The sequence below is a fragment of the Poecilia formosa genome, unplaced genomic scaffold (genome assembly GCF_000485575.1).
Source record: "Poecilia formosa unplaced genomic scaffold, Poecilia_formosa-5.1.2 Scaffold89, whole genome shotgun sequence".
NCBI lineage: Eukaryota > Metazoa > Chordata > Actinopteri > Cyprinodontiformes > Poeciliidae > Poecilia > Poecilia formosa.
This window is the reverse complement of record NW_006800028.1, coordinates 1561366-1588407: the sequence shown is the minus strand read 5'-3', so window position 1 is coordinate 1588407 and position 27042 is coordinate 1561366. Positions and strand designations below refer to the sequence as shown.

Genomic DNA, 27042 nt, shown 5'->3' with positions numbered 1-27042 from the left:
CACACACACACACACACACACACACACACACACACGCACACTGTTTTAGAGGGTCTACAGTCAAATTAGAGCAATGCCGCACAATGTTGTCACTAGAAATGATGCACTGCTGACCTGTTGAGACAACAGATGCCAATAAAGATAGCTTTTGGCCTCATAAGAAAATAAGCAACAGGCTGTAACATGGGTGCACATAAATACACAGAAAGACAAACAAGAACCAAGCAGAGGAAATTCCACAGCGGCTTATTGAAGGTCAAGCCACGGCAGAATTCCTCACAGATTGATTGAGTTTAATTATTTGCTCCATGTGATCACCTCGTTCTCCTAAATGAAGGAATAAATAAGGACATCTTGCCCTCTGCAAAAAAAAACAAAAAAAAAAACACGTGGCACAAAATTAGTCGTGACTGTTTAAAGTGAATCAATTCTGAATGGGTTGAAATCGCAAATGTAGACTTAAGCAACACTCTGTGACTTCACAGACGTCGCTGATTGCACTGATTAGCCCGGATTATGGGTTAATTTTCGATATTGTAATGAGAGCAATGCAATTACTGTCAAGTTTTCTCTCCATTAGAAAAAAAAAAGCTCCAAAGTGGAGGAAAGCACCATCCAAGCTTCGGCAAACGCATTAACCTTCTGAAGCATGTCCATGTACTGTGACATCACAATCCCAAGCGATGGATTTTTGGGGATTTTACACGAGAGACAAGCTCAAAGTAGTTCAGAATTATGAAGAGGAATGCAATACTATGAAAACTGATACATGCATTAGCATTCAACAACTTTAAGTCAAAAATTTGTAGGACCAGCTCTCGCTGAAATAACAGCTGCAGGTTTTGGGGAGGGGTTTGTTAGTTTTGTACCTCTAGAGGCCAACATTTTCGCCCATTCTTATTGGCTAAGTAGCTCAAGCTGAACCAGATAGGAAGAAGTGAATCTTTGAGCATGAACTTAAAATGTATTCCCACAGGGCTGGGCATTGCCATTGCTATTTAGACATGCAACACTTTCAAATATTTACGAATAAACAAATATGAAAATTATTTATTTTCTGCCACTGCTCAATGGACTAATTTTAATGGGTTTATCACTTAAAATCCAAATAAAAACCTGTTTTATATAACTCTCTGGTTAGGAGGGGTAAAATAGTATATTATGTATAGTACTTCTGACAGCCACTTCACGAACAGTCCAGTCCTTAATTACATTCAGCAACATTACAAATATAAATCTTTAAAAAGTCCCACATTTATAGCTTTTTTTCTATTTACATTTAACTGAAAATATTAGTTTTCTAAGCTGTAACCCAAGATGTCAGAAAGTTGGCGTGTTTCTGGCTGCCCTCCAGTTGTAACACAGTAAATCTTATTTAAAGCTCTTACATTTATTGACCGTGAACCTCCCCCAAAAAAATCACAACTTCATCAGACCAAAACATATCAGGATTGGCAAGCTGGGCAATCCAGGCCAAACAGTCTGTCCATAACTGGAAGATTATATTAACCTCAGTTGTGGTTAGTAAACAGTCCCCAATTTGGGAGAAGGGAAAAAAAGGGTGGAAGACAGACAAGGAGGGCACTTAAACGGACTAATTGAATGAACATGATGTGAGGAGCATCCAAAATTCAAACAACCTTGGATGTCCTCATTTAAAGTCGGTAAACGGAGGGAAATTGGAGGCAAAAAGAGGAAAGAGGGGAATAAATAAGAGAGAAAAGAAATGCATGAGTGTACCCAAGAGTCAGGTGAGGTCAGGCCTACGCTTCTCAAAGATCCTTTTTTTTTGTTTTTTTTGTTGAAGGGCAATTCTGAGATTCACCTCAGGCGCTCAGTGAACTCTGTCAGTGTCTCACGTCTCAGCTTCACCACGTCTCCTTTACTGTCCTGCGCTCCTGCCCTTTAGAAAGAGACGAAGGGATGATCCGGCAGCGGCTTGAGTTAAGACCACCAATCAATACGACTCTTCTGTGTGGGATGAGTCCCCAAGATTACACTGAAAATCACAAATGGCAAATGACTCTTTCAAGCTACTTTCATGACTTTGAACATCAGGGTGTGAGCACAGCGCTGGGCTCCTCTCCAACACTTGATGCTGTGCATGAAGCTTTTCGTCCAACTCCCCACTGCATTAGGGCCTTTGAAATTGAGGATACCCGCTGTTACCAATAACAACAACCGTCGGAGAAAGTTTTCGCTGAGCTTCAGAACTCTCATTTCCTAAACGAGAGTTAAAATGCTTCCTAACTCCTCGCCATACTTCATAATTATTTTCCTCACTCCAAGCCTCCAGGCCCCGAACAATTAGGTCCTGGTTTATGTCTGCAAATTGCCGTGGCGTGCCTATCTGAGCACGGTCCCAGGCAGCTGGATGCACCGGTGGAATGACCGTATTGATTGGGACGTCTGCCTCTTTTAACAAGGTCTGTCTGGATGTTGTATCTGGGGTTGCAGCCGTGCTCATTCCTGCTCCCCGAACGCCACTCCACCTCATTCCAGGTAATGGGAAGCCACTTCAAAACTGCTTACACAAAACACTTTTTGGGGGCTCAATTTGTAAAACAGATATGCGGCGCTAACTCTATTGTTTCACCTGATCTAATTTTACTCTCATAACCTCACGGTTTCTGACACGTGTTAAATAATTTCTCTTATTTTCCTTTCCCAGAAGCAAACGTTTTGTTTTCCTTCCCGCTCCCCTCCCTGATCTCATTCCTGTGATATCTCTTACTTTCTCCACCAGCTGTCCCTGAAGAGGCTGGTAGCAGTCAGTGTCATTATTTTTCTAGTCGGGCTTCATGCTGAGTGTGTGAGTTTGCCTCTCACTTTCTCAGCCTGGACTGCCCCATTTGTTTTCACTCTAATGAAGTAGTGGAAAAGTAGCTGGGGGAAAACACAAACGGGGGGTTATGGGGGAAGAAAGAAGGTGGGAAAAAAGAGTGGAATGCAAAAGATGAGGGGAAAGAGACAAAAGGAAAAGGGAAAGGAGGTAAGGAAGATGAGAGGGTTCAACAAGCTGCAAAAACGTTTAAGGAAAACATTCCATTGAGGCTGAAGAAGATCGAAATCCCCAAAGTGATACATCATTGGAGAATGAAGGCTCTAAATGTTCACCTGAGTGGCCAAAAGGGCCTATTACAGTAAACAGCAACTTAACAAATAAGGTATGTGAGACACATGAAAACAGCAGCTAGATAAGGAGGGCGATATGTTATAGTTAAGTGTTTGGCAGAAGCTTATACGTCTTTCCAAATCAGTAAGGCTTGCTGCTTTTCTTCTTTTTTTAATGGAAACTTGTTCTGGTTAGTCCATGTTACTGTATTTTGCTTTAGAGAGGTTGGCTTGCTAAAGTCAGTCTCTACTCAAACCAAATCATTGCTACAACATCTCTGTTAATTCTTGCCAAACTACATCTTGAATTTAATATAGTCCTTGTAGACTGAGGCCTTTTGAACTGGCCTCTGACATGTTTTTGTTGCTGTTGCTCGGTTCATGCAGAGCAGCCAATTGTCCCTAGAAATGAAAGAGCAGACTGTGTGACTCATCTAGACTCTGAGGCTTCTGAGCTCAAAGTTGGATAAATGGATCAGCAGGAGCAAAACAGGAGTTTGTTGATGACTTTTTTTTTACAACCCCTCAGTGTATCTTATTAGCTTTTTTATTATTAAACAAATCATTGTACAGCCTAATTGTGAAATACAAGAAGGATTCATTGTTGTCAAAACGTTTCAGATAAAAATCTTAAGTGTCCCATGCAGTTACAGTTTACCCTCCTTTTCATCATTACAGCATAATCAAATCCCCAAGCCACTCATGGAGCACTGTTAAACAATCATCCATAAATGAAAATGGTTCAGCTAGGAAGGAAGACATCAACATAAATTGACTGGCTGAAAAAGAAGAGCTTTAATCAGAGTAGTAGGCCATGAGGTCAAATGTAACTCAGAAGCTGCAGATTCACAGGTCGACTGGAAAGATCTTTAGACAGGACAAATCTGGTAGAGATATATTTTAAAGGGGGAGTTTTGGGTAATATCAACTTTGTTGAGCTTTATAATATGAACTTTTTCTCAATCCAAGACTCCTAAGAACGGTTGTAAACAGCATAATGGAAAGGCATCGTTATGACGATGTGCTGATTGAGCGGAGCTTTATTAAAGAGACAGAGACAATTTCAAGACGTCAAATTGCACAGTCAAATTTCTTTCCAGATATGTTTGATATATACAGGATTTTCTTAACAATGGAAGGTTGATAGCACCTGATAGTGCTATAAAATTGCACTGGATCTGGACTATCCATAATACCGCCCCTTTAAGAGATGTACATGTAACTGCAGACAAAGGTGGCTCCAAAACATGCTGCCTCAGAGATGCTGAATATAGAAACGTACACCCCACTTTTCTGACTTTTATTTGTGAAACATTTGGAAAAGCCTTGTAATGTCGAGGTTGTTTTTTTTTTTCTTTTGTTTTCCTTCTCAGCTATGAGCTAACAAGATGTGTTACTGAAACCTTGTGAGTTGCCTGAACTAACCTGAAATGAAACACAGTCGTGGTTTTTAGCCTTGAGAATATTTGTTCACCCATGAGCTAAATACTCTGCAACTTTGTATCATGAATATTGCACCCTAATGAAACTATAAAAATGTTGCATCTTAAAGAAAGTCTTCTAGACTCTCTCCAGTAGAATATTAATTTTATTCTCACTGAGGCAACCTGGTCATTTTTGTTCTCCCAAAACTGCATCAACAGCAAGCACAATTTCTTTCCACTTCACAATTAAATACTTGTATCACCCAACAATCTAATAAAACCCATTGGAGTTTGTGGGTGTGTAATATGACAATAAAGGATTGATATGAGTGTATTCTGTCCAGTAGTTCTAAGAATAGATTTTCAATCCAAAATCTACATCCATCTCTTTATTGTTTTGAGCTAAAAGAAGCACTTGGAGAAAACCTGGGATAGTTGAGAAGTCAAGCATTGAGTGGAGAAAGGTTTGTGTTGAATGTCCATGTATTTTTCCAGCTTACTGAGTGATTTACACTCCAACCTGGCACCTCCAAATAAGGAGCCACATTCGAGGTTGTCTTTTTCTGCGTTTTGAGTAAGTACTGACCTCAGGCAATCAAATATATGACCCAAAGCAGACAAGAGTACTTTCTGAAAATATGTTCCCTATAATGCATGATGCTCCAACAGATTTGTGGAAGATGTAATTCACCCACAGAGGAGGCTATACTTCACAGTCAGAGTCACTGGATTTGCTGAGGCCCGATATTACTGTATGGAGGAAAAAAACATCCTTTCTACTGAAAAGGAATAAAAAAAAAAAATACTCTTCCTCGACGCTGAATACTTCAATAAGCCTGGCACAGTTGCGGCTTAAAGAACACTGAATGAATTGATTTGATTTTCTTTTTGGCCCGAGCCTGGATCAATCACATTCTTTCCCCTCATCAGAATGGGGTCGTTTGGACCCAGAGGGCCGAGGGATGTAATCGTTTGAGGCAGGCGGAGGATGCCATTTGCCCCGGCCTGAGGGTTCTGATTTCAATACTCCATTATGAGCTGCGTTAACAGCAAATAACATGAATTCCTCCCAGAGCTACACACAGACACATTGCTTTTGAGCATGTATAAACACAGCAGCACACAAAGGAGCTCCTTCAGAAAGACAAGAAGGGAAGGACGGAGAGCAAAAAACAAAAACCTCAACAAATGAACAAGTTATTTTCTACGAACACTGTGTATGATTCATCTTTTGAAAATTGAACTGAAATAGGGGTGCATTCAGAAAGACGCAAGGACTTTTATCATGTATGTCCTTACGTGCGTGAATATTGCCCTGACATGCGCTGCGCTGGGATGTCTGAGCGCCGCGTATCGCCTCCGCCAGCAGTGGACATTACATTCAGGCCGGCGCGGCTTTCAACTGTATACAGTTCAGAAGCCCGTTTATACAAACCGTGACGAAGGAAACGGATCGTTCACACCGCTGCACATGAGGGGAGCCAGATGGATCCTGTTAACAGTTCCTAAATGAGTTCTGCACTTTCTGGGTCCGCTGACATTCCGAGGAGGCCACCAGATTAAAATTCACAACGTTTTGACAATTTCAAATAAATTTACACACGGCAGAGACACGGAGCTGACTGGTTTGTCTGCACCAGTGTGTCAAGGTTGTCACAAGGCTGTTTGTTTGAGACTGACACACTGAAACGTAACACCGTCGGATTGTTTGGCAGCTTTGTAGGAGGACTGAGGGAGAGACGCAGAGACTGAGAATAGATTTATTTTTTTTAAAAAGCCAAATGTAGATTAGAAAATTTACATAAATAGCTGTAGGAAAGTTTGTGACAAACATGATTTTCAGGTTATGAGGAGCCAGATTCTCAAAGAGGCTTTTTAGCTACCGGTTCGTTTTTTTTTTTGCGATTTGTGCCACATTCCTCAAGAGACACACATTTTAGAAGAAACTAAGTAAAGTCCATGTAAGGGAATAATGAACGTTGTTTGCGATATGTCCGGAACACTGTCAACAGCATCGACTGGACATCTTGTGCACATTGAAGAGTACATAACAGTTTATTTTTGCAATGCAAACATTTACAACAGGTATGCAAAGATAAATTATTTGATCTGAAAAACACCAGCGCTGACATTTAGGTGGGCTAGATGGTAGTTAGCAGATGTATAAATATTAAGATTGATCCTTAAGTGCATACATCCTAAAGCAAGGGGAAATGATATTCTGAAGAGTCAGTCAAGGGCAAGGATGCAAGTGTTGGACAAACTTACATCCATCAAGTTGACAGGCAGGAAATGCCTTCAAAGGAGAAAATATCTTCATCAGGAACATGTTTTTACTTGGAACCGTCTTGGATAACGTAGCAATTACAGTTGTTGGAAAACCTTTCAGCTAAAGGGTACATGAAGTTCAGTGTTCAGCTGCCTCTTCCCCCCCCCCGAGTTTTCTGTTATTAAGGAAAAACAGCAGATTTTCCAAGCAATTCTTAAATCAGATCAGCTGAACCATATTAAACAATCAAGAAAAATATGTTCTGTCATGATCTAATTTTGGCATTTGTACATTGCAGTGTTTTTTTTTTTTTTTTTACTGAATAGCTCGGAGAGTTGATCCTCTTCTGGGAAAGGTTACTAGATTATTTAAGTTTAGATTCTTGCCCATCAACAACCAAGTGAACAAATGTAGAAAATGGGAGAGGATTGCTGTCCTCCTTCAAGATGGATGGCCAGTGAAGATATATATATATATATAAAAGATACAAGTCTGTAGGAGACCATAAACATTTGTTAAAATACAATTGAAAACGGATGTTTAAACAGCATATAATAGTTTGGGGTTCTTTTTCTCACCACCGTGACATTAAACCGTATTTTCTGTGTCACAAAGAGAAAGAAAAACATATCTATAATGCACCTTCAGTATAAGTTGCCTATTTTTATTTTTATTTTTTTAGAAATGAAAGGATAAGATTAGCTTTCCTCTGGGCTGCAGACGGTAATGTTGACTCCTTGGCTCATGTCCGTAAGTATGAATTAACATTTAACGCAGCAACCGGAGATTTGGTGATGAAAAGGAACAAAAACATACAAGTTGCACCTGAATGTAAGTCGGAAGACTAGTAAAACTGTAAAATAGTGAGTTTTAGATGTTGCAAAAAAATAAAAATAAATAAAAAATAAAAAGAAATAAAAAATCAGTTGTTACTTAACTTTTTTATAACTCATTAAAATTTCAAATTCGTAAAGTGCGTCAAAATCAAGTTAATATTATGCTAATTAAAAAAAAAAAAGTCACATAAAGAAACCAAAAACGTGCATTTATACCTTACAGGAAAAGTGATTCACGTAACATTCTCTGCCAATAAGTTTTATTGTTGAGGCCAAGCTTCTGCTCAGCTTTCTAAGGACTTTGGAAGACTTTTGATTGCCTCGTTCAACCGATGAATAACTTTTGAGTTAAGCTTGAGTAAAGACAGATTGTTTAAAACAGCTTGACATTTGTCCCACCTCTTTTTTCCATTTGTGCAAACACAAAAGGAGAATTCTGACACGAGCATTAAAAACACATTACAACGACTCAATAAAACTGTACTGAATTATTTCACGTTGATTAACGTTTCTTTAAAACAATTTGTGGTCTGTAAAACTTTCATTTTAACTGTGCGTTGTTACATCCTGCAAGCAACATGTGGGTAGTAAATAGTTACATTTACTTAACTTAAAAACAACAACAACTAAGGAGCTGCTTTGCTGCACTGCATTTTTTACTTTTACTTGAGTAGTATCATAAGAAGTGTAGCTACACTTCCTTGAGTACAATATTTGGCTATTCTACCCATTAGCTTCCCTGAATGAAGAACAAGCTTGTTTTGACCAAAGGTACACCACTTCTTGTTTGTTCATACAAAGTTTAAAAACAAAAACTTTGCTGTTTTAATGTCATTTTCTATCTGTAAAGCCTGTTGCGGCATTTGGAGATCAAGTGAAAATACAGTAAACAGTAGATATTGTCACTTGAAGTATGTTGCAGTATTCTAATATATGTACATGAGTAAGTAGTACTGCAGTAAAAGTATGTAATATTTGAGCAAGTTTTTTTTTTTTTTTTTCAAAAATACTTTTTTCTTGCTACTTAATACTTTTACAAAAGCAGAAATATATTGGAGTAGTGCTGTTCTTACCTGAGCCCATGTTTTGGCTCCTCTAACCACCTCTGCCAGGAAGTATTGACTCAACCATAAATTATACGCCTGGTTCTTGAGATTTTTAATTGTACGCATAACAAAATGTTCAATACTACATGCTTTACATTCTATCTGATATACTTTTAACGGAAAATAAAAGCATCTGAAAAGCAATCCTCCCTAACAGGTGGATTTTCTATTTGGCCACTGCAGTTAATATTCATTGTTGTTCTGCTTAATTAAGTGGCATAGCATCTAAAAAGGAAGGTGGGACGATAAATTAAACTATCTTTTTCATTTAAGATGTGGGTCACTCCTGTTTTTATTAGCTCCACTGTATCTATCGATTGCTAGGTCAATGAGTCAGTGAGGTAGGGGTGAACTAAATGAAAGTGGAGCCTGAGTGATCACCTGCTGTGTAATGTTGTTTCACTTTACTACTTACAGATAAATATGATAGATACACATTTATGTCTGCTGTAATGTGAACTGAGTACACTGCTTCATCCCAGAGACCTCACAAATGGGGGTCACTGTCAAATCCTCGTATAATATAATTTTATTACAGTCTAAATAGATAAATATGATACACCGATGCACTTGACGCACTTAACCATCTGAGAGCATTCATTTTTATCTAAGAAATCCATAGGGTCAACTTGGAGGCCACGACTTGCAGATATCCACCGATTTTATAATGAAGGAATAAAAATGATGAGTTTCCAACCTGCTGAACAGCCTTGAACATAACTCAAAATTCCTTGTGCCCCTTTTTAACACCAGCTAGCTTCTCATACCACGGGGATCATACAATTATGAAATCCAAAACCAAATGTAAAAATGTTTCTAAATCTAAAAAAGGGGGGGGGAAATCTATTTAAAGCATCCCCAGAGACATTTTTTTATAGATCCTGAGGTTTGCGGCTAAAGTACAGAAATGTATCTGCGCAGAATAAAGTGTAAAAGTCAGTCCAGCTGCTCTCTCTCTTCTTCTCTGCTCTTATCCCACCCATGATATCACGCCTAGTCCTTTTCCACCATCTCAATGCCCATTGTCCTATCCCTGAAATTTAGCTGCCAAAAATATAGATCAGGTTTTGGTATCCAGGGTAATTAAGAGTCCATCCATCTGGTTGAGCGCGTTCTTGGCATGTGGGTGAATGAATGCATGGCGAGGGTAAAAGGAATGTACATGTTTAGCGTTTATCTAGTCCAGACCCCAAAGTGCTTCACACTACAATCAGTCATTCACCCAGTCACACACACATTCACACACTGATGGTGGTAAGCTGCTACATTGTAGACGCAGCTGCCCTGGGGCAGTCTGACAGAAGTGAGGCCGCCATGCGCTGCACTGCATCGCATCCAAGAAATCCTTTGTGATTTCACTAATGCACATATTGATTGAATGCGATAACAACTAAGATCTCATATACTTTGGAGTCCTTGCTGCAACACTTGCCATCAAGAATTTGTGGTAATTGAAAATGAGACTTATTTTAATTTACATTTGCTTGACGGCTTGTCATACTTAACAGTGATATAAACAGTAAAAGCAGAAGAGGCCAATTAAGGGATATTTTGTGCTGAAATTCAAAAAGCACATTCTAAAGCACATGCATGTCATCTGACTTTTGAGTGTATTAAATGTTAATTGCTGCAGATTTTGTTTAGGCAATGACATACCTGCTCCCTTCATAAATTGCCACAACCGGTAACATAGTATACAGCTAATGTTGGAATCCTTTCGAGCATTTTCTTAGCTGTTGCACAAATTTTCTGTGCAGTGGTGTGTTTTTCTCATTACTTCTCTCACATTCTCAAAACAATGTAGATGCAAAACTTGCAAATCAAGACGTTACCCATAATGCTTATGAATTGTTTTCGTCTGCTTTATTAATATAGGAGATCCCGTGAGATACGGGATCTCATTTTCAAGATGGAGGGAAATAATGTAATGCAGATTACATTCTGTGTGAGTTAGTGGCAGTCAATATGTCATCGAGTAAAACTTATAGAAGATTCAAAAAATACCACCAATAGTAATGATGATGAGGAGAATAATGAGGAAGAAACATAATCACACATCCATCCACGCTGCAGGACGGGCAGAGTGTGTTCTGCAGCCTCACTCTTAGTGGACACCTTTAGTTTGTATTGATATATTTTGTGTATGTTAGCAGCTTTACAAAACAGTGAAAGTTCTGCTAACTATAATAAGGTTTTACACAAGGATCATGATATATCATGATATCTGTGTTCTGCATCAGTTTTAAACTACATGCGTTTGTCTATTAATTTTCTGGGAGATTAGCAGCTAAAACGTTATTGTTTGGTACTTTACAGAAGAAATAACTAATCCTAATTCCAATCCTTTCATATTCATAAACAAAATAGATTTAGAGCTACATAATAAACATGAACTATATAGGAAAGATGTTGAAAATACCTTGAGCGTAAAGTGGCTCATGCTAACACTACTTCTACTTACAATGACAACAGGTGCAGTCAACCTTGTGCACATGCACACATGGATTCACTTCTAGGTGCATTCATTGCAGGAAAAAGGGGGTTACTAATGTATTCAAGAAAGCAGTGCTGCACCTGATGGCAACTGTTTGTTTGGACTATAAAATGCAAATCATCACCGCAATTCCAGTCCAAGATTTTAGGTCTCTAGTGGTCTTGTTATATTCCTTGTTTTGAGAGCGTCTAAAACCTAGATATTTGAATTTCCATTTTTATCATCATTACCTTCTCTTAAAGAACCTTTTGCTCAGGTACATGCACACAAATTTACATTCACATGACTTTCTGCCGCAGTATGTGAGCGTGCACACGCACACACACACACACACACACACACACACACACACACACACACACACACACACATACACACTAAGCAATCATCTGCTGCAGCCACAAGTTCAGTGTTAAGCCTTGTTACCTTGTCACATCTCATGAGGCCCAGGTATCGGAGGGACTTGCTGCTTTGAGCGATCTGTGTGGCTCCTTGGTCTGTGATGTCTTTGCACCAGCCAGCATCCACGGTCTCTATGGTACTGCTGTACTGGCCTATGGCTATCAAAGCTGTTGGCATGGAGGGAGAGAAACGGGGGAATTGGGAAGAAAAACAGAAAAGGTGTTAGTGTGAAAAACCTTTTTCTCATGCAAATGTGAAAGCAACATTGTTCCTCAGGGACTCAGAGAAATTTGAGATGAAATCAGGGCAGATCATCTGAGTAACTGTGACACGATTTTGACGTTTAGTCAACACCTTGGAAAAAAATCTGCACATGCTTGCATATTGAAAACTCACCCACACACCCATGTTTGTTCAGACAGCTGCAGGAGTCATACATCAGAATGTTGGCATGAGTTGCAACACTGAAAGGCAATGACAATGACACAGTGCCAAAGCAAAGTGTGACTCGATGCCAGTGCATGATATAATTTTGCATGATTTGTTGGGTGGTGCCAAAGGAAGAAGCAAAGTGCCAGGGTAAGTATCCAGCAAAAACAAATACGTGTTTGTCACTGGGGGGGTTGTTAAACCAGCAAAGAGAGTGTGACAAGACAAAGGTTGAATCTGAATACACTGATTGCAACCAGAGATGTCATTGATTTCATATTTAGACCCTCTTTATATGGAGCAGAAAGATAACACAACAAAAAATGTGAGAGATTTAAAAAAATAAATAAATAAATAGGTGCATAAGTTTGAATTTATTGTATAATTTCTCTCATCAATGCAGGGTCAAAACTATGCTTAAAGGCTCAAATATGTTGTACCAGTGTTTGGATAAATGTCCGGTAGTAAGGTTTTCCTGGACCACAGGGTTTTCTAGCCATGAACCAATATTTGCCATAAAGCCAACTGGATATATTGGATCGCTCTATCAGAAATTTTAGAGTTTACACACACTGTTTTTTTTTTTTTATTATTTGTTTTTTTTACCACAAACCCAAACTTCAATCCTAGCCCACTTTAGATGGAAAGAAATCGGATAGAATAATCAACATGCCAGCAACCACACCAGGCCTATCATCAATAGTGAAACGCTGGAGCACCAGTCACAGCACATTCAGCGTTAACAAACCAAACGCATCATGGAGAAAACTTTTAGTGTAAGAGACCAATGTTGAGCTATTTATACAACTGAGGCTCTTTGCCCCAAAATTACTGTAGAAACTGTTAACCACAGCGGTGGCTGCATGATGCTGAGGCTCTGATTCAAGGCCAGTGGTACTTCTACATCACACAGAGCAGTGGGAAAATGAGGTTCGAATACTACATCCAAAACTATTACATGCAACCTGAAATGAAATAATAAATGGTTAAAATTGTGTTTCATAAGGACATTGATCCCAGACACACATTTTGCGGGAAAATTGCGGATTATTCTTAAAACCTCAGTCAGTGTCAGAAAGCCAAGCATTTTAAATTAATTCTGTTAATTCTGCCAAGAAGAGACATAAAATATCCAGTAAGATTTAAGGCAAACAACTTATGAGTGGCTACAAAAACCAAGTGGTTTCTCTGCAACGTGCTAAAGGACACTTATTCCTACATTTATAAATTTCAGCCTGCAGACAGTAATTTAGTTAATCCATCCTGAAACAAATACATGATTAAAGACCCAACATTCATTTGGAAAGTATATTGATGCTGAGCGCATGGAGCCTTCAGAGTAAAGCTACATTTTCTTTCACAGTATGGCATTCCTCACGTGTGCTGCCATAATGTCTTAATAAAGTGACAAATTAAAAATGTACAGCGAAGAAAGTGAGAAAACATCTTCTCTAATCTGGCCCAGAGTCTTGATATATGAACACACAAATGCAAACAGACACACAACAATCTCTCTCATCAGTCTTTGCCGCATCAATTGCTGTGTGCATCCCTGAGACCTGTGCTCAATCAGTCAATTGACGGCTATGCTTGGGGATCGATTGGCAGTTCCTGGGCTTTGTTCTTCATTCTCACAACCATCGCTAATGAGAACTCGAAAGAAGACGGAAGGATAAGAGGTGAGGGAAAGATGAAAGCAGGAAGGTAAAGACTGAGAAAGCCTTTGACAGCCTCTTCAAATAGCTCCTTAGCCCTGATGTTGTTTCTCATTTGCAAAAATCCATTTTACTTCAACCTTTTTGTGCTTCAGGAACAAGTCTGAGACATCTCCACGTCAGTAAAGAAGAAAAAGTCTTCTCCTCACCTTCTCACTTTCATGACAAGCAGTTCCCATAGTACAGTATTAAATAACACACAGTCAGCACATCAACAATGTTACTGCACATTGAGTATGACTACCAGCCCAGTCAAAGTGTGTATAAATGTGTGTTAGAGGTGAGGGAGTCTTTTTCCCACAGGAAAAGGGAAATGTATAATCCTACGCTCTGTTCTCCGTGTCCCTGAATCCTTTTCCTGCTGTGTAAGGTAGACGCCTCCACACACACACGCACACACACACACACACACATGCATATAGTATGTGACATATGTAATATATAGCTTAGGCCAGTTGAAGCACACCACATGTGGTTCCTTTTGTGCTCCATCATGCCATGCATAATGGTACATTATAGCTAAACAGGCAGTAAAGCTGCTTTGAAGCTACAGTATGTTTCATGTAAAAAAGGAAAATGGCAGGAGGCGCTTTAGTGAGCCAGATAGCTTAAAAGAACATGAGGTGACCAAATGATAACGTTGCAGAATATGCACACACTACAAACACTTATTTGTCTAGATTCAAGTAAATAAAACTTGAATCCTGTTGCCTTCCTCATTTTCAGTCACATGATCCAAACTTTCATTGCCTGGGTTCAGGCCTTTCATCTTAAGTGAAGATATACATATCACTGCTGTACTGAGGAAAAGGGAGATGATAAAAAAAAAAAAGGTTTTGTAGTTATACAAATCAAATGGGGGTTCTTTTCAACTTTTCCTTCACCAAACATACATTCCTGATTAATTTAATTCATCTCTGCTTCCCACAGCATGACAGGAAAGCATTCAAGGCAAAATGCAGAGATCTGCTTGATGTTAAGAACGGTGCATGCGTCTCCTAATAACAGTGCTGCGCTCAAGCTGCCTCCAGTGACCAACACATTTAAATCTGCTTCGTATATATTCCAGCTGGAAATCAATACAGGGAAAGAGAGACACAAAAACAATACCATTCGTTTATAAAGCTCTGAAATTGACAAATCAGAGTCAAATAAAGTCTTATCCATACAAATTTAAGTTGGCTACTGAGACTTGTTTGTTCAACAATCAACCAGGATATTTGTCCATCGTATAAACCAGATAATCTTGCTGCTTTCTCTGTTCGATCCTCTGTTCGGTCTTCTGTCAAGAGAATACACCAATTCAGCAACACTAGACTGCAAATCCAAATCACTGGCTTTTAAAGAAAACATTTGAATAGACATGATCAGTTTGTTTCAGATCATCTGTGACAGAAATAAATAGTATGGGCAAAATGAGACAGACCAACACAAAGTATTGTTGCCATGGTGATGGCTGCATGGTGCTGCCACCACCACGTTTTACCCTAGGATACAGAGTCTCAACAATGATTGTTTTCCGTGCTACTGTTCCATAAAAGGCAGGATTCTAGATAAATAAAGGTTATATCGTGTTACTTGATTTATTATTATTTATTGATTCCTAAGTCATACACCTCTACAGAATTTGCATTCTTCTAAACTTCTCATTCTCATTTTTATGGCTACAGAGCATGGCAGTGGTGCTATCAATTCAGAGATTATTTCTATTCAACTGAGATTGCTTTGATCCTAATCTGTCAAGTTTGGCACATACAGCTAACAATATACTGCATATTTATCAGTCTAACAGTCAGGAGTACCTCACGTGTTCGCAAACTGATCACAAGCAGCACACCTCTGAAACTCCATTCTCAAAGTATAATCAAAAGATTATGAAGGAATAATCTTTTCCTTCATAAGAAGAACATTCTCTATGTCAAGCTGACATAGAGAAAAATCTATGTCAGCCCGATAGATTTTAGGAAACTATCAGGCTGACATGGATTGTGAGTGGAAGCTGTACTGGTTTAACTTTTCCTCCTACAGTCTGGACAGCAGTGAAAAGGGTTACCATCTGGTGCTCAACCAGTACTAATGACACTATAGTCATTAAACGGTAGGTCCTATGTTTTTGTTTTCTTTTTTATCATTTAAGATATTGAATTTTATTGGTTTCCTTTATAGAAACAACTGGAAAAAAATGATATGTGAACATTTATTTTGAAATGACTGAATATATAAGAGTGTATTTTTCCCCCGCATGATTGTAAATGATGTAACATGTACATTTTGTTTTAAATACACCTACATTTATTTTTTCACAGTTCATAATATCGTAATGAAAACCGTGAGAGAAATTATCTAACAATTCAGATGGTGTAAAGAAGAGTACGACGACAGGGAATTGTCTCTCCTGCACCTTTACTGAGACGCAGATGAAGCAACATGCAAGAGAAGTTGAGGTGAAAAAAATAAATAAAAGATGGCAAAATCCTATTTAGCTGCTAGGAGCTGGTGACTACACAGTCACAGACAGTAATGAGGACACACTCTGCTGCCCTGCCTGAAAATGGCTTTAGGATCAATCTGTCTGTGTGTGTCTGGGTTGAAAGCTGTGTGGAAGCTTTTATAACGTCTCGTCGATACTTTAAAAAACAGTTACATATAACAAATTAATAAAACAGATCAGATATTTGCTCTTTAGGTTCCCTATCCTGCCAAGCTCAGAGTCTCGAATTCAGAAGGACTTTTATACTTTAAGCAAAAGCTAATTTCAAACCTTTCGGTTTGAAGCTACTGTCACAAATGTCAACCAAAGGTGAACATCTGAGTAAAACCACAAATCTCTGGTGTTTCATTTACTCCATTAAATCCCCAGATAGGGATTTCATAACTTATTGCTTTTCTCAGCTGAGGCAGAATATGTTTTCAGACACCATGAAGGATGAATTTCTTCCAACATGAGGTAGTTTCAGGTTAAAATAACTTTACTCTTTGAAACCAAGGTCAGGAAGTGGTCAACACTTTGATGACTGAAACTTGAGGAGACGTCCTCTTTAATCAGCTTTTTCTACCTTTGAAAATTACGTCAGCGTTTCTGTGGTTAGGCATTTTTTACAGCCTTATGAGATATTCCCTTATTACATTCTCCTAAATGATGCTATGTCATTATTGCTGTCGTATTAAACTGGATACACCCCCCATGACTTGTTGCAGTAACTCTGATGATAACAGAGTGCATTTCAAAGATCTGACAATACATATGATCAAAGATTTTTAATATCTGTGTGCTTCATAACACATAACATAACACAATCAGTGTAAAAAGGGTTTTGTTGCTCTTTTTCTTCCCCAACTGGTCCATTTCAGACGAGTTGATTTTCAAACTTTGGAGCACCAAGAACTGCCAGATCTGGACTGGATTATCCAAGACTAAAAACAGATTCTTCAAAGTGAAGTTTGTGATCTACGATACCTTTATTGTGTCTATTTAAAAATTTAAAACATCAATTCATAGCTCAGTTTGGCACCTAAATCAGACAAAATTAAAGTACCGCAAGTCCAGGTTAAACCACTAAAGTGATAAAGTTCAGAACAATAAATGAGTGAATTCTCCTTCAGTAAAAACAACCTCTCCCCCAACCTAAAATAATCAATGAACTTAACAAAAACTCGAGCTTCAAATATAAATTAAATGAAATGCATTTTCAAAACGTTGTCTTTATTTAAGCAACAGAATACAGAATAAAGCCTGTAGTGTTAAAAATGTTTCTAAATTGTAATTTTTCCATTCTGGCCCAAGACCCAGACTGGGAAACAACCCTGTAGTAAGGCTGCTGTTATGTGCCACTGATGGATTCGAGAGAGAGTCATGTTTAATATTTAACAAAATTTTACCTGGGCCTGTGCAGTGTGCATAAATTATAATGGAAAAAAAAGATAAAACATAATATCACGCCAAAATAAAATTCATGCCAGTGTAATATCATTTTACACTGAGACGGCCAGATTAAACTTTATGACTGCATTGAAAAGGTAATACAGACATAAAAAACAAATAAGACTTTCAGACAGAAAGAAAAAAGCCCCTTAAATTCATCAGGAAAAAGGAGAAAAAGAATCAGAAAGGAATTTTGTACTACTATCTAACTGCAAGTTTGACCTTTATGTGAAGTTTTAAGAGGTCATTAAAAGAAATAGCACCATAATTAATTTTTATTAAAAACTCTTATCGTACATATAATGTTATATAGCCTAACAGGATATGATATTATACTGTTAAAAAAAAGATGCCACTCATATGGCAACAGAGTCATGTGGATTCATAAAAAGCAATTTATCATTTTGGTCTTCAGCTTACATACGAGAACTGCTTTTAGGAGCCTTGAAACAAACAAAAAAGATTCATTATTTCATAAGAGGTGGTGAAAAAAATATTACTAAAAACTGCTACTCTTATGTTTTTACGTGGAAGCAGAACTACTGCCTCATGTCCAACAAACACAACCTTTACAACTCAAGCTTTTTTTTTTTTTCTGCTGTATTTATAGAGGAATGTTAGAGACCACGTAAGTATAAATACTACTGCAGTTTGAGTTGTTTTGGACAAAAATGTTTTTAAGAAGACCTTTAAGGTGCAACAAACAGTTTTCAGTGTCTGGCGAGATTTAGGAATTCCTTAAAAAGAAAGTAGATTTTCCAAGGCATTGTAAGAGGTGTGAGAATCATTCAAGTTACGAGACAGAGAGAGAGAGAGAGAGAGAGAGAGAGAGAGAGAGAGAGAGAGAGAGACTTTACAAGATGACTGAATGTCTTTAAAAAGCTCAGTTTTATTATTTTCAGCTTTTAACCTCACTCTGTTATGGAGCATGTTGAATTAGGAAAGGTTGCATCCCTTTTGGATGTCTCAGAGTAAAAGTGAGGCTCTACTTTCTCCAGGACTGTTAATTGCTAATATAAGGTACAGTTTAAAATGTCACTAATCATTTTGTCTTCATTTTAAAAGACAATTGGCTTTTTTAAAAACACTTCACAGCGACTGCTGCCTCACACACAAGGCTTGACTTTGACCCCTCTGCTCCTCAAGCAAATAATTAATAATGCCTCATGCCAGGAGGACAAAAAAAACAACATGTCAAAGGTTGTTTTTTTTTATTTTTTATCTTAGTATTATAAAAGTCTTAAAAGACAATCTGCCAAAATAGGTTTTAGTAGGTCAAAGCTTCACAAAATCTGTGCATGTTTGGCTGTTGCACTGAGCAGTGTAAGTTTGCAGAAATGGATTTCGTAAAGTAAATCTTGGTCTCAGACTGCAGCAATACAAAACAAATGAACACATATGTCATACAGAGTGTTAAAAACAGCACAATGTGACCTAAATAAGCCACATATGGACATGGCTTTACTCTTTTGATGTCTTCTTGCAATGGGAAAGTGCTGACCACAAAAAGTCTGAATGATGAACACACTAACCTCATCTTCAAAGGTACTGGGCCTGATCGGGTCCAATCTAATCCAGTAAACAACATTCAATGCAACCCTTGTAATGTATATGTACTGTAGATGGGAAACCAGGCAGAAGTTGTTGCTTTGGCAGGACATGAGCTGAGAAACTGTAAATGTTATGTTGTGAGAAAGCGGAAAGTGGTTTCCTATTTCTCTATTTGGATGACTTGAGGGGATAAAAACTAAGCTTCATCTCCCAAGTGAGATAAAATATGGAAAAATAGAAACAAAAAAAATGAACAAAAAGAGAGCAAGGGCTGCAAAACTTAGAAAGGCAGAAGTTCAACAATGCAAAGTTTGTCGACCAAGACATTTTTATCTACTGCAGTCAAAGACTAGGGAACTAAAATTAACTGAGCTTCTGAGAAGGACATATGAGGAAGGAGGAGCAGACAGAGCACTTTATGGTGGGACACACTAGATGTGGGAAATTAATTAGCTCCCAGGCATGGTGAAGGCAGTGTGCTGAGGGCATGGGCTTTTTTCCCAACAAACCTCTGATGTGATGCATGCCAGCTAACACTTAACATTTTGTGACCCTGTGTGCTCACATGTGGTTTTTGTGTTTGTGTGGTTCTTTGTATAAGGAAGAAAGGCAGGAAATCAGCAAGCCAGTTTTTTTTTAAGAAGTTGAAACAAAACATCAAAAAAATATATATACATATATATGTTGGGGTATTTTTAGAGGTCCATCTTCGCTGAATAACACACACGCACAAATACCGGGGCTGTTTTAGCATTTGATGTGTGATAACCTTGGGAAGGGGATGTGATGTCTAAAGTGGAGACAAAGATTGGAGAGGTGAGTGAATGACAGGGGGACGGAGGGGAGAGATCGAGTGATGGGCAAGGACAGATAGACAGAATGAAGGGGTGATAAGGAGAGATGGAGCTATCAGAGAGGTGACCTACAACAGGCTTTTCTTTGTCAGTGAAAATAGGACCTCCTCAACAGATTGCAAACACGTGCACAGCGGGACAATGTCACTTCATAAAAAAAAGAATAGGCCAGGATCACTCATCAAGACTTATGCTGACTGTTTTCTCTCATGTTTTAAATAATAATAATAAAAAAAAGTTCAACATTGCAAAACAAAACCTTATCCTAAACACCACAGAGGATAGACCAATAAAAATAACTTCTCACATGCAAAGTTGTGACCAGATATTTACATCAGGGGTTTCTAAAATGCAACCTGAGGTTTTTGCATGGCCGTCAGATTCTGTGTTTTTAATTCAAGAGTAGTTCAAATGTGGCTTGTCAATAAAGGTGCTTGATGCAAATGGACAGTAGTTAAATTCTTTTTGGCCGAGATTTTCCCTGTCGTGTTACTATTTTAACAGAAAAAGTCAAATACAATAGAGAATGTCCAGCATGTTTTTTGCTTTTCATCTAAAGTTTTAGTAAAAAAAAAAAAAAAAAAAAAAAAGAAAGAAAATCAGAAAAATCCAGCCGTTCTACTGAAGAGCACATCGAGCTGCACCTTTTCAATAAACTTTACAGAAAGTTTTAAATTCCAATTTTTACTCCTGAAAATAGAATCGGCCCAAATAATTTGGCTGACTTTTAATGAGATGGCTAGGGCAAGAGTCTTTTCATGTTTTAAATCAATGATTTATAGATTTCTTCCTACAAAAATCAAACTAGTACCATGTGGGATCCCAAACACCACCTGAACGAGAACGCCAAAAAGCAAAAGTCAACCAAATGAAGAAAATCTAACAGGAGTATAAATGTAATCTGCGGATTTTAAGTTCTGAAGATCATTATCCTCAGCACTGCTTCTTTCTGCTTCTCCGCCCTTGTGATTCATGGCTTGTAGCTCATCAATGTCCTATTCTGACTGAGGGAGAACTGCTTACAGCAGGAAGGCTTGCTCTATCTGAGCTATGTTTATTGTCAGTCCAATTGGAGGAAGATACTTCAAAAGCCATAAAAACATCTGATTAAAGTCCTTTGTTCGGTGCAGTCTTTACAAAAGCCAGACAAATTACACTAACAATTGAATATTTGTTTCAGCCTCGGGTTTATCTAACATCCGCCTTAAAAATGCTTTAAGGAATTGAATGACCTGAAGTTCACCAAGAAGAAACACTAGGGCTTTTATTCTCTCTTTTTTAAATTGACTATTTTTGGTAAGATCCTAAAGGGAAATTGATATACTTTCTATTTTGTGTATTTTAATAATAACTTTTGAAAAAGGACATGCATCTCTGCTCATTTACTTTAAGTAAAAACCTTAAACAAAAAAACAAAAAACGTTTATGATTTGTTCAATTCCAGTCTCATAATTCACTGTGTTAATTTAGAAAGCCATCAGCAGCTTCTTATTGGTCACAGATTGGCGGACATGTTCTCTGGTTCTCTCTGACAACCAGAAAAGTCAGATGTAAACAAACAAACCCATAAAAAAAAAAAAAAAAATCTAACCTAATTTTGAAATATTTGCCGGGCGATAGTTTCATATATATGTGTACAAACTCTGAGGAAGCTTTATGAATTTCATCTTTCTTCTCAAAAGACAATATCAACAACATGCCCAGGCTAAAGCTTCCCATTGCCATATGCAGTAACTGCAGGATATTAAGCCCTATTTCAAACCTATAGCATGTTTGCTCCCGTTGGCCTCTCTGAGGATATTAATCTTCTGCAGCCTCTTTCTTTATATTTTTTTCTTACTCTCTGATCTTCTGGACTGTGTGCAGAAGAAAAGAAGAGAAAAGAAAAGAAAAGAAAAGCTTTCCAATTCTGACAACATTTCTTACAGATTTTTATTTCAAATGAAAACACGAGGAACGCGAACAGAGGAAACCCAAAGGTAGCTATTAAGATGAAGACTTTCTGAATCCTGCAGGCTGAACCGCATGTTGTGCGCATCTGACTGGAAATATTGTTGTGTAGCACAGTTATGGCTTTGTTATGGATTACAGTTAATCCTTTAGCATAGGGAGCAGGTCTTAAAGGTAATTACACGCTACAATTGGATCCAGAGGTCAGAAATGGACCCCATTTGTCGTGCCCATTATGACCGAAGTAAAAAACTGGCTTTTACGTACAGAGTGTACAGATTTACAGAACAGCAGTCAGCCTATAACTATCAGAATATCAAAGTGACAGATCTTAGATGTTCTTTTAGTCTGGAGACTTGTGCATAAAGACATGTTTTGTGTTTGCTTCTGCAGCTTTGCTCTTTATTGTGACAATGCAAACATGAAGAAAAACTGAAGACACAGTAAAGCAAGAGCCTGGCAAACAAACCACATAGGTTTTCTGCTGTTGTGGCTGCACTTCTTACCAGTCCCTCTATAAAACACATATCCTCTCTCACTCAGAGTCTAAGCACAGAGTCAGCCTTCAAAGTGCCACTAAGTCTGTTTCAATGCCTTATCTCCAGTCTTTTAACAGTCCACTCTGTCTGCTTTGACCCAGTGGGAATCATTAACCAGAGACAAACTCCCAGAGCCCATTTCCCTGAGAAAACCCCACAAATTGTTTAACCGAGCTGTTTTGTCTGTTACTGAATTGGGGGTCTAATAAGCCCGCGAAACAACACTAAAGTCAAACAATTACGCTAGTTGCACTGCAATTATGTCAGTAAACTGTTAATAGCTAGCAGTCTCAAACAAAGACAGACCCAAGCCATGCCCACTTCTTCCCTCTAATTCTGAAAGTAAAAGAGCCAAACAAGGACATGTCCAAATACAAACATGGTACGGTCATCATTAGCTCCGTAAAGCTCAAAACAAATCAACAGTTCTCTTCTAACCTTAAAAACTAAAAGTTTAAAGGAACACTGGCCATACAAATTAAAAGTATTCTTAATAGAATGTGAAAGAACAACCACCTAAATATTTACCTACCTACGTATTATTGTTTTAGATTAAAATAGATTAAAACATATATACATTTTACATGACGTGTCACAAATAAAAATACGGAATGACAAGAATGGAGTCCTACAACTGAAAAATGAAATATGTGTTTAGATATCCATGTATGAGAACATAGAAAGATTGTTGCATTAGCATGTAAGACAAATTTCATACGTGTTGGTCTGCATTTCTATACGAAACCTGTGAAGCCTTCAGAGAACAGCTGGACGTAAACTAAAATGAAATTACAAACAGATGGACTATATTGCTAATAAGGTGTTTTATGAAGCCAGTTAGCTTTACTTGGACAGTAAAGGCAACACTTTTCTAAAATGTATTTAAAAATAACTTTTGAAAAGCAGTCCTTGCACGAAATAATTGTGCACTTTAGAGTAAACTATGTGTTGAGCAGAAGCACACTTTTTATGCAAACTAAGTTAAATACAGCTTTAAAAATTCAAATGGGTATAAAAAGGTGACAGGCTAAACCAATTGATAGGTTTTTACTAGATTTAACAAAGAAGTAACAGAAGGAAGCAGCCATGGCTGAGTCATCCGTCTGCTTCCTTTGTTTTGAAGTCATCCAAGTCGTTAATGTCAGTTCTTCTTGTGTCTTGATGTTTTCAAGGAGCAACGCAAATCTGAGATGTATCTATAAGCTCTTCAGGCAATCTTAGATGCATTAAAAATAAAAAAATAAAAAGTTTTTGACATTTGACAAAATTAAAGGGGTTTAGATTCTTTTGGAAGGTTGTCATGTATGCAGCTGTGGTCAAAAAAAGGAATCATAAAAGAAAGTTTATTTTCGAATTTAAAAAGCAAATATATGCATAATATTGAGTGTGATAATCAGGTTGTTCTATATTGCGTAGGTGTTTTGTTTGTCCAGACAAACTTCCAATACGCCATGAGTCTGTAACTGCACTCAGTCAGGTCCCACCAAAAGCTCTTTAGCAAAGTTTAAAGAAGCTGTGGGGTTTTCTGATCAATACCTGGCCATAACTCAAATCACACGTCAAGTGCTATAACTGCATGCACACAGCACACTCTTCCAAAGTGCTCCATACACACCCGTACATTTTCATGAGCTCAGACAGTGTTTTTGATCAATACATGGCTATAGATCAAACATCTTTTTCAGTTTATGGCTAACCTTTCCCGAGGCTCGTTTCAGTCGCGCACAAAATAACTCATGTCTTACTTGGGATGGCTGCTTTGACAGCGACTATGAATTTGATAAGACCACTTAAATGCAAAATGGCAGTTTAAGGACCTCGTTTTCAAACTGCTGCATAGTCAGAGTGTCTCATAAAAGCAAAAAGCATATATTTTTCAGACGGGAACTTCAGGAACGGAGCAAGAACTACAGACAGAAATCTTGAAGCTAAAGTACTGTGCTTTTTTCCCCCTCCGAAGATAATAATGTAAATGGTTCCTAAACCCTTTATTGTTTTTATGTACAAATATGAAAACAGAGAATTTGGATGTTTTATCAGTATCAAAATCATTGCCACCTCTTAAAAGGATTCGAACTGAAGCGTTTTAAAAATATATCCTTTTTTTATAGATGATCTGACTTTTATAGAGCTTCTTATTAGCAATGGGTGACTTTCTGTTTCCCTCAGGATTTTGGAAACTCAGAGGGCTTTGTCTTTAGCCACTGGCAATAAAGCTAGATAAAGAGCCATATATTTATATATTTTTTCTACCAAGCACAGTGAGCAGGATATTAAGAAAGGTAACAAAAACTCTATGCTCACTGATAGAGAACTGCAACAGAGCGGCATGAAGTCTAAATAACAGAAATTATCCACAATATACATTTCAACCAGTTACTGATCACAAACATATTGAGTTTAGCTGGAGGAGAGTGGTTTGATGAGATGAGATTGACAATTTTGACAAAAAGTCCAGGGTAGTTTAGCATGACAAAAAAAAATAATAATAAAAAAGACAAATATGTGTGAATGTGAAAGACTGAATGTAGTGTGAAGCATTTTGGGGTCCTGGACATGATAAAAAATTTACTTATTATAAAGATGAGGTCTTTCTTAATTGTTCTGTTCAGTATTATCTCACCACAAAAAAAGAGGAATTTATTTTACCCCTGGCTTGTTCTTTGAAGGAGGTAGAAAATTAAAAGTTTATGGGCTTTTTCTTCACATACACCAAAATGATTTATTGACATTTTAGCTAACCTGCTCCATCCCTCGCCATTAATTATTTGATTCTCTCTGTTTTTGGTTGAATTCATTTCATCCCAGCCTTGGCTGACTTCTAACAGGCTTTCTCACATCGTGCCGCCACTCCCTTTCATGACTCAGTCTTTCTTGCTTCCCTCTAATGTTTGCTTTGCCCTCATTTTCAGTACCTCGCCACCTTCCCCTCCCCCGATCTCCTCTAAAGGATGTTCCTGTGTTCAGGGTCACTGTCACAGTCTTAGTAGTTGTCTTGACCTCTAAACTCTTTACGATCAGAGTCACCGCCTGCTGCCATGATTTTTAACATCCCTGTGGGAGGCTGCCCATGTATATGGGTCAAAGCTTACAATGTGCATATCAAAGATACATTTAAATTACAATTGTGCACGCCGCTGAAGCTTTACATCTTCTTTAATCTTCTGCTCAGTTTACTTCCAAATTCTAATAAAACAACATTGATTAAAGAGCATTTTTCCTCTTCTTCCCTCAGTTATTTTTTGGCTGCTCCATCTTCTGCATTACCATGAATCTTGAGATACATTAGATCCTCAACGAAAAAATTCATTGACCAGCAGACGTCCCTGACCTAAAACCTCTTTGGGAATCTGTGAAGTATCTTCAAGAAGAAGACAAAAGACAGCAGCCCCAACAATGGCGACAAGCATACCGTGTTGTAGCATTTGAAATATTTCATGTGAAAGTTTTGGCCAAAACTATTATGCATCTGTATTTATACTGTCTTCTTATCCACACCTCTATGAAAGAAAATGACACTATGTTTCTCCTTCAGTTTTCTGAATGAATAGGTTGATTTATGACTGATTCGAGGAATGGTAAAAGTATTGAAGAAATTAAGCGGATGAATTAAGTTAACTGATTTTGTCCTTTAATATCTGCAGATGTAATGGAATGAAAGTCTACCTCCACAACCTTTTTTTCAACTGTCTACATAGGTTGTAAATAGACTGACATGGTCTTGTGTGTCAAAATACTTGTGTTAAAATCACATAGAACTCCTTTCATTTCAGTCTGTTTTAAAAAATGCTAGGACTGTTGGCGAATGTGTGTTGTTTATATACAAATATACACTTCATGGCTGTTACTGTTCTGCCAATCTGAAGGAGGAGGGCAACAGATTTAGCTTTGAAAGTGCGTCTGTGCTTTTCAATGGGGCAGGGGGGGGGTTGAGCTTTAGAGAGGCCAAACACTTTGTGGGCAAATGATACAAGCCCAGCACTCCTCCTCCATAAATTACCGGCTCATTACAGTAATGCAATCCATTTAGCATAGGAAGAAGGGGGAGGGACAAGGAGGAGGCAAAAGAAAGGGAGTTTGGAGGTAACAAGATGCATGGGGGCGCTGCCTATGAAGCGGAAATGTCAACAGGGAGAAAAGCAGTGGGAACAAAGAGGTGGAGGGGGTGTACAACAGGAAATGAAACAAGAGAAAGTCGAGATTAAAAAAAAAGTGTAGAACAACTTGAAGGAGGAGGATTGCTGTGATGTGTTTAAGCAGCTTTTCAATCTATGCCAAAGTGCTTTTCATTAGGTTAAAAATCTATCATCTATGGGGGAAAAAAAAAAAAAAAACAATGGGCAAATTTTCATACAGATAGTGACTACAGCAAGAGACGGAGATATAGATCCAAAGAGAAAGAGCGAGCAGAGTGCAGAGAGGGAGGAGGAAAGCCAG

At 38.0% G+C, this 27042-nt stretch overlaps 1 protein-coding gene across 1 annotated transcript in view; it reads right to left on the bottom strand.

Annotated features, from left to right (window-relative positions):
• Nucleotides 1–10894: 10894 nt before the first annotated feature.
• Nucleotides 10895–27042, bottom strand: part of fbxl17 (F-box and leucine-rich repeat protein 17) — a 221362-nt gene continuing 205214 nt past the window's right edge. Inside the window, exon 10 of the mRNA XM_016674088.1 lies at nucleotides 10895–11812. Within this exon, the coding sequence (XP_016529574.1) occupies nucleotides 11496–11812 (317 nt within the window). The 3' untranslated portion in view covers nucleotides 10895–11495. The remainder of the gene's footprint in view (nucleotides 11813–27042) is intronic.